The sequence below is a fragment of the Mus pahari genome, chromosome 8 (genome assembly GCF_900095145.1).
Source record: "Mus pahari chromosome 8, PAHARI_EIJ_v1.1, whole genome shotgun sequence".
NCBI lineage: Eukaryota > Metazoa > Chordata > Mammalia > Rodentia > Muridae > Mus > Mus pahari.
In genome coordinates, this window is record NC_034597.1 from 47,172,640 (window position 1) to 47,187,843 (window position 15,204).

The 15,204-nt window shown below is 45.0% G+C and overlaps 1 protein-coding gene across 3 annotated transcripts in view; it reads right to left on the minus strand.

Annotated features, from left to right (window-relative positions):
- Window positions 1–3,098: 3,098 nt before the first annotated feature.
- Window positions 3,099–15,204, minus strand: part of LOC110325403 (granzyme E-like) — a 14,283-nt gene continuing 2,177 nt past the window's right edge. The window contains exons 1-5 of one of the 3 annotated variants that reach the window (XM_021203374.1): window positions 6,034–6,088; window positions 4,800–4,950; window positions 4,191–4,326; window positions 3,737–3,997; window positions 3,099–3,351 (exon numbers count right to left, since the gene is read on the minus strand). In XM_021203374.1, coding sequence (XP_021059033.1) covers window positions 3,208–3,351; window positions 3,737–3,997; window positions 4,191–4,326; window positions 4,800–4,950; window positions 6,034–6,088 — 747 coding nt within the window. In that variant the 3' untranslated portion in view covers window positions 3,099–3,207. Of the gene's footprint in view, window positions 3,352–3,736; window positions 3,998–4,190; window positions 4,340–4,799; window positions 4,951–6,033; window positions 6,089–15,204 lie in introns of those variants that run through there. The other 2 variants (XM_021203375.1, XM_021203376.1) reach the window with 2 other exon arrangements.

The following is a 15,204-nucleotide window of genomic DNA, read 5'->3' on the forward strand; positions in this document are numbered from 1 at the left end:
TGTGTGTGTGTGTGTGTGTGTGTGTGTGTGTGTGTGTGTTTCATTCAAGAATCCAGAGCATTAGGTAGGGTAGCAAGGAACTCTCATGGCTGCCTGCAGGGAGATTAGAGTGGGTTTAATCAACTACCGATAAACTTTATCCTGCCTACAAGATGTGCTGGGATAAAGCTGTCACAGAAAATGTTGGAGAGGTCAACCAATGACAGATCCAGCTTGAGACCCATGCCATGAGAGGGAGCCCACTCCTGGCACTTCCTGGAGGGCAAGAATCCAGAGGCTGAATAGCCCAGAGACCTAGAATAGAACCAAACATAACTGGCAAGCATCAACAAAAAACAAACAAAAACCCCCAAAACAACAACAAAATCAATGAAATGATTCCTAATCATGCTCTGCTATATTCATACATTGGTGCCCGTTTGTCATCAGAGAGACTCCATCCAGCAACTGACAGAAACAGATATAGAGCCCACAGCCAAATAGTAGGTGGAACTGGGGAATCTTGCAGAAGATGGGGAGGAAGGATTGTGGGAGACACCACAGGGAACACAGAACCAACTAACCAGGGCTCATAAGGGTGCACAGAAACTGAACCCACAATCAGGGAGCCTGCTTGGAACTGACCTAGGCCTTCTGCATAAATACTACAGTTGTGTAGCTTGGTCTTTTTAGGAGACTTCTAACGGTGGGGTCAGGGTCTGTTTCTGGCTCTGTTCCTTTATTTGGGACTCTTCCTCCTGCTGGGTTGCCTGGTCCAGCCTTTTGTGTTTGTTTGTTTTTTGTTTTTTTTCGAGACAGTTTCTCTGTGTAGCCCTGGCTGTCCTGGAACTCACTCTGTAGACCAGGCTGACCTCGAACTCAGAAATCCACCTGCCTCTGCCTCCCAAGTTCTGGGATTAAAGGTGTGCGCCACGACGCCCGGCGCTTGGTCCAGCCTTAATACACAGCTAGGTACCTAGTCTTACTGCAACTTGATATGCCATGTTTGGTTGATATTCATGGGAAGTCTGCCCTTTCTGAAGAGAAATGGAGGAGGAGTGGGCTTGGGGAGGGGGAAGGCAGGAAGGAGGTGAGGAGGAGGTACTGGGAGGAGAGGAAGGGAGGAGAAACTGTAGTGGGATATAAAAAAATTATAAAAAGACATGAATGCACAGGTGCTGATAGGGGGCGGGAGCAGCTCAGGGTAGGAGGTAGGGATGGAAAGAGGATCGGTTTATTCAGAGATCTTTATAAGCAATCAGCCTCGTCAAGAGCGCCTCTTCATGCTAGTCAGAACATCTCATAGGTAGTGTTTTCTATCTGATATAAGATGCAGGACTGACTGGTCAGACGCTGTCCTACAGGATGCCCTTTACCTTGGTGGTAGACCTCTTGTACACTGTGCCATGGGCTCTGGGTTATAGCCTGGGGCACTCTTGGTGGCTGGCTGAAAGTAGAAATTTCTGGTTTCACTGGAAACTCAGTTAGGTTGTATGATATGTTTCTGCGGCAGTCAGGTGAAAGGATGTTTTGCTGAAGCAGATATGTAGGAGGAAGGATGTTTAGGAAGAATATAAATATGACCCCACAGACAGTGGGGGAGGCTCTGGCATTGGGTCTCCTTGTTTTGCCTCACTAGTATTCACTAAGAAAACCAACATCCAAGAGAACAGGAACTTTAAAAGTACTTTAAAAGTATTATTCCCCAGTGCTGCTGTGTGAGGGACTTACTAGGGTCACATGGGCCACTATGAGCTGTCTTGTACTTCAGCTGGAGTGGCAGAGTCTATGGTTTGAATGTCAAGCCTCTCTGCTTGCCTTTCTCCTGCCCACCTATATTGATGAGGGCTCCACATGAGGTACATTGAAAACCACAGGGCTGAAGGGGTTCCAGCTTCATCCCAATTCCACAAACTGCATTCAGAACCAAAGAAAATCAATGTGTGGCACCATTAGAATATAGAGAATTTAATCATGTTTTTTTTTAAAAAATGATTCTTTGTGTTATTTCCAAATCTGTATTCGTGTGACATTGAGCTGTCTAGGGAAACAAGAGGATGAAAGTGAAGGAGTCTACTGTGTACCTGATATAAAACTTGAGACCTACAAGTATTGATTGATGATGTCAGAAGTATACTTCTAGCCTAGCAGCCCTTGGATCCCCAGGGTTCACAAACTGCCATATCCCCATGTGGCCATTAGGGGGAGGCTGAGGTTCGAGGCTGAACTAGGGTTGTTAAAAGATTGTGGATCATGGCTGAGCCTCTCTGCCCATTGAATTCTTGAGTAGGAACAGGGCTCATTAGCCTGGCTTACATGGCAGGGGAGAACATCTGGTGACTGACAGCCCAAGTCGGGCTGTCCAATGAAACAGAGGAGACTCCACAGTTTTGGAACTTATAGGTAGAGGAGTGAAAGGCTGGTATAAATCAGGCCTGGGTGAGATAGGGATGGAGTGGAAACTACTGTTAGCTAGAGATCAGATGGGAAACACTGGAAGACCACAAAGGGGGACAGAAGTCGACTGAGCTCTGTGGTGGACCGGGAAATGAGACCCAGGTGAGACTGGGTTCATCAGAGGGATAGCTCCATATTAGAGACTGCAGACAGTTCAGGTGAGGAGAGTTCCCTACCCTGCTTGAAAGGGGGACTGGAAACAGGAACCTGACTGGGGTGCATAGCCCATGGCCTTCTGAATTCCCAGAGTCAAATCTCCCTTTACCCCAATGTCTTGTTCGACTCTGCCAATGTTGGGTCTGGATGAAGGTGACTCAGAGATATAGGAATTTCCTAGGCCCAGGAGATTCATGTCTGGAGGACTAACTATGAAAAAGTAACTGGGCACAGGACACCTCAGTAGTGCTGTAGACTCCTAACCTTCATGCAGCCAGAGCTATACAGTGAGAGCCTATCTCAAAAGTATAAACAAAGAAACAGCACCCTACATCCCACCGTGTATGGGTGATGAACATGTGGGAATTCTGTGGCCTGAAGTTCCAGTAAGAGGAGGAGTGGGGAAGGAGGAGGCAGCAAATCCCAGAAGTGACAGGGGAGGTCTGCCTGGACCAGCGAGGTGCGCAAACCATGGAGTGACTCAAACAGCAAAGAACTTCAGCTCTATGCACTCCGGAGGTTATTTATTATGAATTTTCATTCTTTGCTGCCCACTCCACGTGGTTCTTGCCTGAGGTCGGACAAGCTGGACAGGCACGGGTGGTTTAGCACCTGTTAGAGCAGCTCCATGTTCTTGCTTATCCACGGCAGGAAGTGCACAACCTTAGTGAAGACTCCTAAAGAGATCTTCTTGTATTTTACATGAGACAAAACTCCATAAGCTTTGTTGTCACACACGAGGGGTCCCCCAGAGTCACCCTGTGGGCAGAGAAAGGCAGAACTTAGCCTGGCTCCCTCTGGCTCTGCTCTCCCCACCTCCTCCTAGCAGGGCTAACTTTACATCAGGGCCAGGACAGGTTTGCCAGCTTCCCTCAGTCCCGGGGCTCCAGGGAGACCTAGCTTTTCCTTCTATGCCAGTCCTAGGCTTTCCCTGAAGTCCTCAGGGATACTCTGAGATAATGTATCCTTTTAGGGATGACAGATGTTTTCCACGCTTACACTCTTGCTACACCCACACAAGAGCCCAAAGCTGGATTTTTGGGATTTCTCTTCTCTGAACTGAGGCTTGAGGGTTCTGCCATTCTCACACCGTGACCTCTTCCAGACCCCTCTCATTTTGTCTGTTAAATGCTTGAACTCCCACCTTGAAAGGAGTCTTTATTTTCTGTGAGTCTCCAACACAAATCTCTGTGGTCTCAGTGTAGTGATGGAAGCATCTTTTGCATTTCTGGTCCTCCTGGATGATCAGTTCAGCCTCTTCTAAGAGAGCAGATCCTTCAGTGGTATTGATGGACGTTTTCCCCCAGCCAGCCACACTGCACACATCCCCTGGCCTCACCCGGGCATTGGGCCTGGGCAACTTGAGGGGCCTCACAGCTTTAGTTTTCTTGGCCTTATTCTCCAGCTGATAGGGAAGAGAGAGGAGGGACCAGCTTAGCTAGGAGCCTGCTAGCCTGAGACTCTTTGAAAGTCAGGATGAAGAGAGAGAAGAGGAGCCAGGATCAGAAAAGGAGGTGGACTCTAGCTCTGCACCAAGAAGAGCCAGGGAGCAGTGAGGGTGGACAGAGGTTTGTGGTTGGGAGGGTGGCAGGTCTCACCTTTAACAGCATGATGTCATTGGAGAGGTCAGTATCATTATAGTCTGGATGGGGAATGGCTTTTGCCACAGGGATGATCTGCTGTGTCTCCTCCTTAGCCTTGATGTTGTGGGCCCCCAGTGTGACTGTCATTGACCTATGGAGAGAGCAGAGTGGAGAGCAGAGATGTGGAGTCAGTCAGAGAGGATGCAATCCAGGAGCTGTGAAAGGCAGGGTAGGCAGGGCTCTATCTGAGGGGACTTGAGGACACAGGAGGGTCTCAGAGTCAGACCTACCTGCTCTCTGACACTTAAGATCATGGGACTACCAGGGTCTCCCTCTTGTATCTAGGCAATGTTCCATAGCTTGCATTGTGTTTCAATGTGAACTTTCAACCTCAACAACTGCTTAATTTGGCCAGTGTCCTGCTGGGTCTGACCTCTTGCCCTTGGACCTAATATTTACCTCTCATCAGACTCTCATTTTATAGTCCTTCCTTCAAGAGAGCTCACATGGGATCACCCACAATAGAGGACAGGAGATATGTGTGTGTGTGTGTGTGTGTGTGTGTGTGTGTGTGTGTGTGTGTGTGTATGCCTGAGAAAAGGTGGACTAGCTGCTTCTCCTCACCTGTTTCTGCAGTGAGCAGCCGTCAGCACAAAGTCATCTTGAACCAGGAAGCCTCCACAGTATCTTCTATTACCTTCAATATCCACAGACTTAACGAAAGCCATGTAAGGGTGCGAGTGTGGCTTCACCTCATGGCCACCGATGATCTCCTCTGAAAAAAGGGCTACAATATGTCTAGAAGCAGTAGATAGAGTGAGCAGGGGAGATCTAGGAAGGGAGAGATTGGGGGTCGGATCTGCATTCCCCAAAGCCTATTGCAGACAAGATTCCTTGCACATGGAATAAACTTTGTTGTCACTTAAGCCGTAGAACCCTGCTCTAGGAAGGTGTGGGTAGCACTTGACTTCCACCTCCTTCTTTACAAAGACATGGAGGGATAAGCTCTCTCTTAATCACGCAGAGGTTGTGGGAATACTGCAAATGTCCACGCTGGTGTTTGGTTGTTAGTGAGTCATTTAACCCCTGTACTATTGACTGGTGTCATCTTCTCACATTTTACCCACACAGGGCATATCGAGGTGGATTTTCTAACATTGTACCTAATACATCTTGGGTTCTCAGTAAATGCTTTATGCTGTGTGAAAAGAGTGGCTTGTAGTTAACTGGGGGGCTGGTGGGTCAGTGCTGGTGGATTCTGAGGCAGGGACATATTGGAACACTGTGCTGTTACAGCTGGGAGTAGCTGGGGACCTGCAGAATAAGTGGAGAGGCCAACTAAAACTGGCCTGCAATGCTGGTGGAGTATGCAGTGCAGGATCTTGTCAGCCTGGGCCTCTCTTCTACAGGGCTGGGGGTGGACATAATAAATGACGCTAAGATTCTTGACCTGGGGACCTCACCCCTTTGCCGGCTTGCCATTAAGGCTGCCTTGTCCCTTGGCTAAAGTCAAGATGCACATTTATGATCTTCGCATTCTGTGACACATTTCTTCCTAAGGATGATCCAGTCTCCAGGTAATGGAAAAAAAAGAAACCAAAAAACCAAACCAAACCAACAACAAAAACAAAAACAAAACAACTGGGAGAAGCTAGTAGCTACTAAATTTCTGAGAACACGACCCTTCCTTAGACCTTGTTGAGAATCTAGCCAGTTTCAGATTTCTAATTCTGGGTTTGATACCTGAGGTTCAGAAACATCCTGGGTCCAGTACAAAGACAATTCCTGACTACCGCTGGGCAGAATGTCACTATAGGTGTCATGGGAAGGCATCACTGCCACAGTGGTATTCACTCACCTGCTCCAGCTCCAAGAGGCAGAAGTAGGGTCAATAAAATCAGGACTGGTCGCATCTTCCCAGGAAGGCTGCTCAGGATGGAGGAGGGCAGAGGAGACACTGCCCTTGGAAGGGGAGGAAGGAGGTATGGGCTCAGGGGCCTCACAGGCATTTTAAACCTGTGCACCTCTGCTTCTGATTGACGTCACATTACTTAAGGAAGTATTCTAGTGTGGGTAAAAATGACACTGTCACCACACTGACATCCTATGAGCTAAGCTGGGATAAAGGTCAAGAATGTAGAGGGTTGGGAGCTGTGGTTGAGGAGGCCCGAGACCCCAGGAAGTTCACAGTGAACAAACAGAGACAAGTGTGTCATTCTTTATGGCTTACACATTTTTTTGCATTCTGGTAATATCTCTTTGGGTTTCTTAGGGTTTTTTCACTCCTTCTGTTTTCAAAAGATAATACTGACAAGCAAATTATCCTAACAGCAGTTATAGCACACTATAATACACTCCTAAAGTTCCACAGTACTGAGTGAGAGGTGAGACTGTGCCATATCTGGTGGACAGTGTTGCAGTGCATCAGGGCATTAATCTCTGGGATTGCATCATCCTGTGGAGTGATCTGAATATTCTGATGAATTCATCTGTACTCACATTGACTCTCCTGGAACTCTTAGGAAATCACAGAGAAATCTCAAAAGCAAGTGTTTGCCCTGTCTCCAAATAGTCATGTGAACTGTCACACACCTTGGTCTTGCAAACTTTAGATGCCCCAGTACAGGGGAACACCAGGGCCAAGAAGTGGGNGTGGGTGGGTAGGGCAGCATGGTGGGGGGAGTGTATAGGGGACTTTCTGGATANCATTTGAAATGTAAATGAAGAAAATACCTAGTAAAAAATTGGAAAAAATAATGGATCACAAACGACAGGTATACTTTATCTGTGAACTGGGTATTGTCATTTATCTCTGAGTCAAGAGCTTGAGGTCTGGATTTAATGACCTAGCCCCATTTTTCCATTCATTTCCAGGTAACAATTCAAAGAAATGTCTACAGAAGTTAGAGCATACATACAGTTCTTTTATGTCACACATATTATCCCTTCATGTCCTAAGAAAGACATTTTCTCTTAGAGGTCACTAAAATCAGATCAGCATTAGATTCCCTGCTGATGACTCCAGTGGTATTTTCTACAACGTTGCCTAGCATTCTCTATGGAAAAACAAGGACCATAATTAGGTCTTGAATGGGTACTTAATGGACTACATCCAGGAGTGAGAGACACAAGGATGCAGCCCAGGAAAACGTTCATCTTGACTGGAGAGAGCTGAGAGCCTGTGCTTAGAGCACTAGATGGTGAGAGCTATGTGATATCACTCTAAGAGATAAGACAGGCTGACCTCAACCTGAGCACAGGATGTGTGTGCGTGTCTGTCTGTCTGTCTGTGTGTCTGTGTGTGTGCATCCAGAAAAACCTCAGAGCTACCCCAGTCCTGCTTTCCCATCACTGCTTCATGGATCTCAGATACTTTTGAATTTTCTCATTTCATATTTCAGACCAAGGGAAGCTTTTGTTTCTTGGTTGTGAACTAAAGTTGCAATAATATTTGGATCAGAATTAGTCATGTAGTCCACCATTATGTAACCTTTTAGCTTTTCTGGGCTGCCGTGAAGGGATAACTCTTTTGGGCTACACATTACTTACATAAACTCTAATGAACGGTGATATTTTCCCTTGAAAGAGACTATGCATAAATGACATGGTATCTGCACATGCAGATAAGCAACCAAAGCCTTACAGAACAGAATAATCTTAATCATATGGGTGACTACATAAAAAGAATTTTAAAACTATGAAGGAGAATTCATGTTTGTGATATCTAATGAGTAAGTTGTACACATGAAAGTAATAAAATTTGTTCTGGTATTCTTTAATCATGAAAGTATGACTCTGGCTGTAAATTCAACATGGCTTTTCTTTTTAAAGGCATCAAATGTATTTTAATAAGGTGATGCTACATTACTGCTCCATTTCTCAGAAACATTTTCAGATTGAAGGTATCAGGAACAAATCATAGTACACTAATAAAAGTGCACAGTGTAGCTACCTAAGATAGGCAAGACTAAGGACTCTTTTCCCAAGATTGGACTAGACCTATCCAGAAAAGCTGTGAACAGCAACATCAGAGACACAAAGTGGAGGCAAGTTATCACAAGATTCTTTTAAGATGTACTAAAATAAAAACCTCTAACAGAAAATGTCTTCTTTAGGACACGAAGCGGTCATATATGAGATATAACAGAACTGAACGTATGCTGTAACCTCTGTGGACATTTGTCTGAATTCTTACCTGGGAAAGAATGGAGGAATGGGTCTAGGTCATTGGAGGATGTTTATGTTTTGTGGTATATATGGCAGTGTCTCTGGGGTTGAGGGGAATAAAGATGAGAAAGGAATAAAACATGACTCGGGCAAGAGAGAGAGAGNGAGAGAGAGAGAGAGAGAGAGAGAGAGAGAGAGAGAGAGAGAGAATGATCAAAATTAATGAAGCTGAGTTCATTTTTTTATGGTTCTCCAGGCTCTCAACAATCAATATACTTCAGGAATGCACCAGACAGACTTGATGAAGCACTATACCACAGTCTTTGATTTGTTAAATACCACCTCTCCCTTGTTCTCTTCCTGCAAACATACTCCCTAGAGTAGTACAAGCAGGGAAGACCTATCTATTGGGAAGAACCCCTAATTTTTTCAGGATAGAATTCTGGATAGTCCAAAAAGGGCCCTTCTTTTAAGGGCTGCAGGAAACTAGACAATGCAACTTTATCTAATGTTGGCCTGTTTATTTGGAGCAAATTCAGATCCTGGAGCTAGATGGTTGAATGCAGGAGGAGTTCCACCAATTGCTCCAATTCGTTCTATTGTAGCAGCTTGGTCACAACATTCAGTTGTTGGTGGGGTTAATTAAAAGGTTCCATCTGGCATCCTAGTGGCAGGTCTTGGAGGAGCTGGAGTACCCGGTGGCACAAGAGCAGTGGTCTTAGCACCTCTGTTGTTTATGCCCATAGCATAACAACATAGCCATTTTCTCTCATAGCCATTTGGCCCATCTATATCTCTTATTCTCTCACATCAGGAAATGTTCCCTTGAATCCTTAATTCTGTTGTCGCATCATTTCTTCTTGTTATTACCACATCTCTTCCTCACAGCGCCTGTGTTCCTCTACCTGCCTGAGTTCTAACTGCTTTCGTTTCTGAACCTCTTGGTTATGCAGCTCCTTCATCCTCTGAAGCTCNTCTTGACATCTCATCAAATCCTGCCTCATTAGCATAACCTGGTACTCATGCTGCCTCCATCTCCATCTCCAGGTTCTTATAAGCCTCCTTGATGAGGTCCACTTGATCCTGCTGTTGCTTCTCCATCTGAATGAGTGCCTTCCAGCGCGTGGCATACACATACTCAAAGGACTCAGGTTGTGCAAATCTCTCTCCTTGAGAAATTGATAGAGAAGGAGGAAAGACGAGAAGAAAGGAAGATGGAGGAGGAACAGGATGATCCAGATTCTGCATGGTTTTAAATAGCCACAGGTAGTTATGATTATCTCATAAGGATACATAATTACAGGACAATTGGCCTTATCTAGGTGGGCAACTTATATCATTATCAATTGGCTCTGAAATTATTTTCTGGGTACCTTGAGAATTGAATTTATTGATTATATAAATCTGACTGATTAATTATAAGCTTCTAGAGTTTTGATTTACTGGGTTAAGGGGAATTGTGACTACTGACCACTGGGAGGGGGTGGGTGGACAATGGCTGAGAANGTANGGGTGACTCTGANTCAGGCGAACTGAAGAAGGGAAGGTTGCTGGCTGAGGGTAGCCAAGAGGCAGTGAGACCACTGGGCAGAGAGTAGATATGAATAGCACGGGAACTTGGTGTTTCTTTTTTAATATTTCCCCCAACAGGGTGGCCCTGATTTAGGGTCCATTTTCAATGTCATGTAATCTAATGAAGAAAATCCCTCACAGGAGCGCCTGGATGCTTGGACTTGGTTACTTCCAAATGGCATCAAGTTAACAGCCACAATTAGCCATCACAGATTATTCTCCAAAATAAATAAAGAATTTCAGAAATTAAACACCAGGGAAGTAAAACTGCCAATCAACACATGGAAAATTAAATAAAATAAACAAAAGTTTAAACAAAAAGGAAAAGAATGAATGAAATAAATTCTAATAACTATAATTTTTAAAGTGTTCAGTCTTCATTCCTGAATTTAAGCTCTGCTACTAAGCTTTAGTACTAACTAGTGCATGGTATTGTCATAAAACCAGACATGTTGATCAACAGAATTCAATGGAAGGTTTGGGTTTTAAATGCAGAGACCTATGGACAACTGATTTTTCATTTAAAAAAATTCCTAATACATAATGGGAAAAGAAGACAGCTTCAACAAATGGTCTTGGTCTAACTGGATATTTGCATGTAGAAGAATTTAAATTGATCCATACCTATCACCCTTCACAAAACATGAGGGCAAGTGGACCACAGACCTTAGCATAAACCCACATACAATAAACCTGATAGAAAATAAGGTGGGGAAAAGCCTTGAGCACATTGGCAGAGGAGACAACTTTCTGAACAGAACAATGTTAGCATAGACCCTAAGACCAACAGTTTACAATTGGCACTTCATAAAAGTGACAAATTTCTGTAAGGCAAAGGAACCTGTAGTTAGATAAAAATGGCATCCTGGGAAAAGATTCTCACCAACTTCAAGAATGGCTCTAGCAGGTCTGAGCATGGCCAATGCAAGTCCTAGCATGACAGACATGGTGTCCACGCGTTTTGACTTTTACCCTCATCTGCTTGCTAAAAACTGTTGGATTTCATTCTTAATGCTAGCCACCAAGGTCTATTTCCTTATTTGTCCATTGACTCATTCCTCAGACTAAACATCAATGTCCAAAAATCAAAATTGATTTATTTGGCTAGTGTACTGGCTAACTTTGTGTCAACTTGACACAGCTGGAGTTATCACAGAGAAAGGAGCTTTAGTTGGGGCAATGCCCCCATGAGATCCAGCTGTGGGGCATTTCCTCAATTAGTGATCAAGGGCGAGAGGCCCCTTGTGGGTGGGACCATCTCTAGGCTGGTAGTCTTGGGTTCTATAAGAGAGCAGGCTGAGCAAGACAGGGGAAGCAAGCCAGTAAAGAACATCCCTCCATGGCTTCTGCATCAGCTCCTGCTTTCTGACCTGCTTGAGTTCCAGTCCTGCATCCTTTGATGATCAACAGCGGTATGGAAATGTAAGCCGAATAAACCCTTTCCTCCCCAACTTGCTTCTTGGTCATGATGTTTGTGCAGGAATAGAAACCCTGACTAAGACAGCTAGCATGATCAATCTCCATTTACCAACTCACTTTCGCACACAGACCCCCTTTCACCTTAAAACCCCACTCCTGCAAAACCCCTGTTCGCTCTCCCTCCTTTTAACTTCTCTTGCTTCTCTTGCTTGCTGATGCTGCTACCTTCGTATCCCTCCCCTACCCACAACACTGCTTACCCCTCTTGGGTAATACATCTCCTTTGTGTTAAGAATTTGGTGTCTGGATATGTCCGGTACTGATTTTAAGGGTAGACCTCCCTTACAATTGACATCTGACAGAGGGCTAGTATCCACAGTATGCAAAGAACTCAAGAAACTAGATATCAAGAAACTAAATGATCAAATTTTAAAATGGCATCCTTATCTAAAGAGAGAATCCTCAATAGTAAAATCTCAAATACCTGAAAAAAATCTTATAGAAATGTTCAACATCGTTATTCATCAGGCAATTGCCAATCAAAAGTAATTTGATATTGCATCTTACATCTGCCAGATTGAATAAGATCAAAACGCAAAAGAGACCTAATGCTGACAAGCACCTGGAACAAGAGGAACACACCTTCATTACTCTTGGGAGTGCAAACTTGTTCAACCAATGTGTAAATTCATAGAGTGTTTACTCAAGAAGATGAGGAAATCTATCTACCCCTGGACCTAGCAATACCACCCATGGCCTATACCCAAAGGGTGCTCTGTTGTACAATTAGGACAAGTGCTCAACTATGCTCATAGTAGTCTTATTCTTAATAGCCAGAAACTACAAGTAACCTAGATGTCTCTCAACAGAAGAGTAGATAAAGAAGATGTGGAACATCTATTCAGTGGAGTATTGGAGCAGCTGTAAAAGAGGCACATGGAACTAGCAGACAAATGGAAGGAAGTAGAAAAATGTCATCCTGAGCGAGGTAACCCAGGACCAGAAAGACAAGCATGGTATACACTTACTATAAGTGGATACTAGCTGCGAAGTAAAGGATAATCATGTAGCAACCTACAGATCCAGACAGGCTAAGTGACAAGGAAAGATCAAAGCAGGGAGAATCATTGAATTGCCTGAGAAGGAGAAATAGAATGGATTGTGTAGATGGACAGGGCTGGGTGAGGTTAGGAACAGGAAGAATCAGGTGAGGGAGGGACCAATGAAGGGAGAGTATACTGAGATGATGACTAGAGTTGGATCATTTGAAGGTGATGTGGAATCTACTGCAACAGAACGTCCTAGGAAATTTTGGAAAAGACCCTAGCAAAGTCTCTATGTCCTGGGAGATACAGAGGCTGAACAGGCCATCTTCTGTAACCAGGCAAGACTTCCAGTGTTGGTACTGGGACACCAACCTAGCCAGAAGTAGTTGACCTACAATGTGTCCTGTCTACAAGATGTGCTGGGGTAAAGGTGGCACAGCAATTGTAGTATGGTCAACCATTGACTGGTCAACCTGAGGCTTGTACCATGAGAGGCAATTCCATATCAGACACTGCCTGCATGTTCAGGAAGCAGAGGCTGGATAGCCCAGAGACCAAGGAGGGAAACAAACACAACTGGTCATAAGGAGAAGTCAATGAACTGATTCCCGCTGATAGTCTGCCATACTCATAGATACATGCCTACCCCATCAAGATCAGAGAGGCTTCATCCAGCAAATGATGGGTTCAGGTGCAGAGACTCACAGTCAAACACTAGGCAGAGCTCAGGGGAAGCCTCTCTGGAAAGGATCTGGAAAGATTTTACAAGCCAAAGGGACTGAGTACACTAGGAAACACTGTCCACAGAATCAACTAGGCAGGGCTCATACGGGCTCATGGAGCCTTTCTGGATCTCAGCTAGGTCCTCTCCATATGTGCTATGATTGTGAAGCTTTGTGCTCTATTGGACTCCTAACAGTGGGATTTTGCGTGTCTCTAAACCTTTCATCTTCTCTTGTACCTCCATCCTCCTACTGGGTTGTTTTGTCCAATCTCGATGTAAAGGCTTGTGCCCACGCTTACTGTTACTTGCTAAGCTGTGTTCAGGTGATATCCCTGGGACGCTCATGCCTCTTTGAAGGGAAGTGGGGGAGCAGTGGATCTGAGGGAGGTGAGAGGTTGGGGTGCTAGGGGAGTTGGAGGGAGGGTAAACTGTAGTGGGGATGGAATATATGAGAGAAAAAAAGACTATAATTCAACAGGCTGCTGTGTGGGGGACTTGAGTAGGGTCACATGGGTCACCATGAGCTGTCTTATACTTCAGCTGGACTGGTTGAGTTTATGACTTGAATATCAAGCAAGCTAAACTCTCTCTGCTTGCCCATCTATTTCAGTAGGGGCTCTACCTAAGGTACATTGAAAATCAGAGAGTCAGAAGTATTCTAACTTTCTTCCAATTCTACACACTGCATTCTGAGCCCAAGAATACCATGGACTTAGGACTGTTAGAATAGAGAGAATTTCATCATTTTTAAAAACTTGATTTTTTTCTGTGCATTCCAGATATAGATCCATCTGTGCCATGTTGTCCTCTCTAGAGAAACAAGAGAGAAACAAGAGCTGAAGGAGGAGTCTACTGTGTACCTGATACAGAACCAGAGACCTAAAATTGTTGATTGATGATGTCAAGAGATACTTACTTCTAGCCTAGCATCCCTTGGATCTCTAGATTTCACAAACTGACATATCCCCATGTGGCCAGCAGGGGGAGGCTGAGATTCTAGGTTAAGCCCTGGTACTTCACAAACTGGAGGTCCTGACTGAGCCTCTCTGTCCATGGGATTCATTAATCTTGCTTAGGTGAAAGGGGTGAGCCCAGGTGACTCACAGCCCAAGTCTGGCTGGAATATGAGGTAGAGGAGATTCCACAATTTTGGAATTTATAGGTAGAGGAGTGAAAGTCTGGTATAAATCAGGCCTGGGTGGGGTAGGGATGGAGTAGAAACTACTGTTAGCTAGAGGTCAGATGGGAATCAGAGGTCAGGGGGAAAGAAGTCGACTGAGCTCTGTGGTGAGCTGGGAAATGAGACCCAGGTGAGTTTGGGTCCATCAGCTGATGACTCTGTATTTGAGACCGCAGACAGTTCAGGTGGTGAGAGTCACCTGTCTTGCTAGAGAGAGGGAGTTCCTTCCTGGAAACTGGAAACTGACTGGGGTGCACAGCCCATAGCCTTCTGAATTCACAGAATCAAAACTCCCTTCACCCCAGTGTCTTGTTCGACTCTCTGCCAATGTTGGGTCTGGATGAAGGTAGCTCAGAGATGGAGGAATTTCCTAGGCCAGGGAGATTCATTTCTAGAGGACTAAGTATGAATGAGTGATTGAGCACAGGGCACCACAAGAGTGCTGTAGATTCCTGATGTTTGTGTTATGAGAAAGTCAACCTTGGAGACTTGAGAACTTAACATGGGTATGGTTGATATCATGGCACACACTTCTAATCCTAGCACCGAGGAAGCAGACGGGGGCAGATCTCTGTGTGTGACAGCCAGGCAGGTTTACATAGCAAACTCCATGAAACCAGAGCTATACAGTGAGATCCAAAATATAAACAAAGAAGCAGCACCCAACATCCCGCCATGTATGGGTGACAAGCATGTGGGGATTGTGCAGCCTGAAGTTCCAGCAAGAGGACGGGGTGGGGAAGGAGGAGGCAGCAAAGCCCAGAAGTGACAGGGGAGGTCTGCCTGGACCAGCGAGGTGTGCAAACCATGGAGTGACTTGAACAGTAAAGAACTTCAGCTCTATGCACTCCGGAGGTTATTTATTATGAATTTTCATTCTTTGCTGCCCACTCCACGTGGTTCTTGCCTGAGGTCGGACAA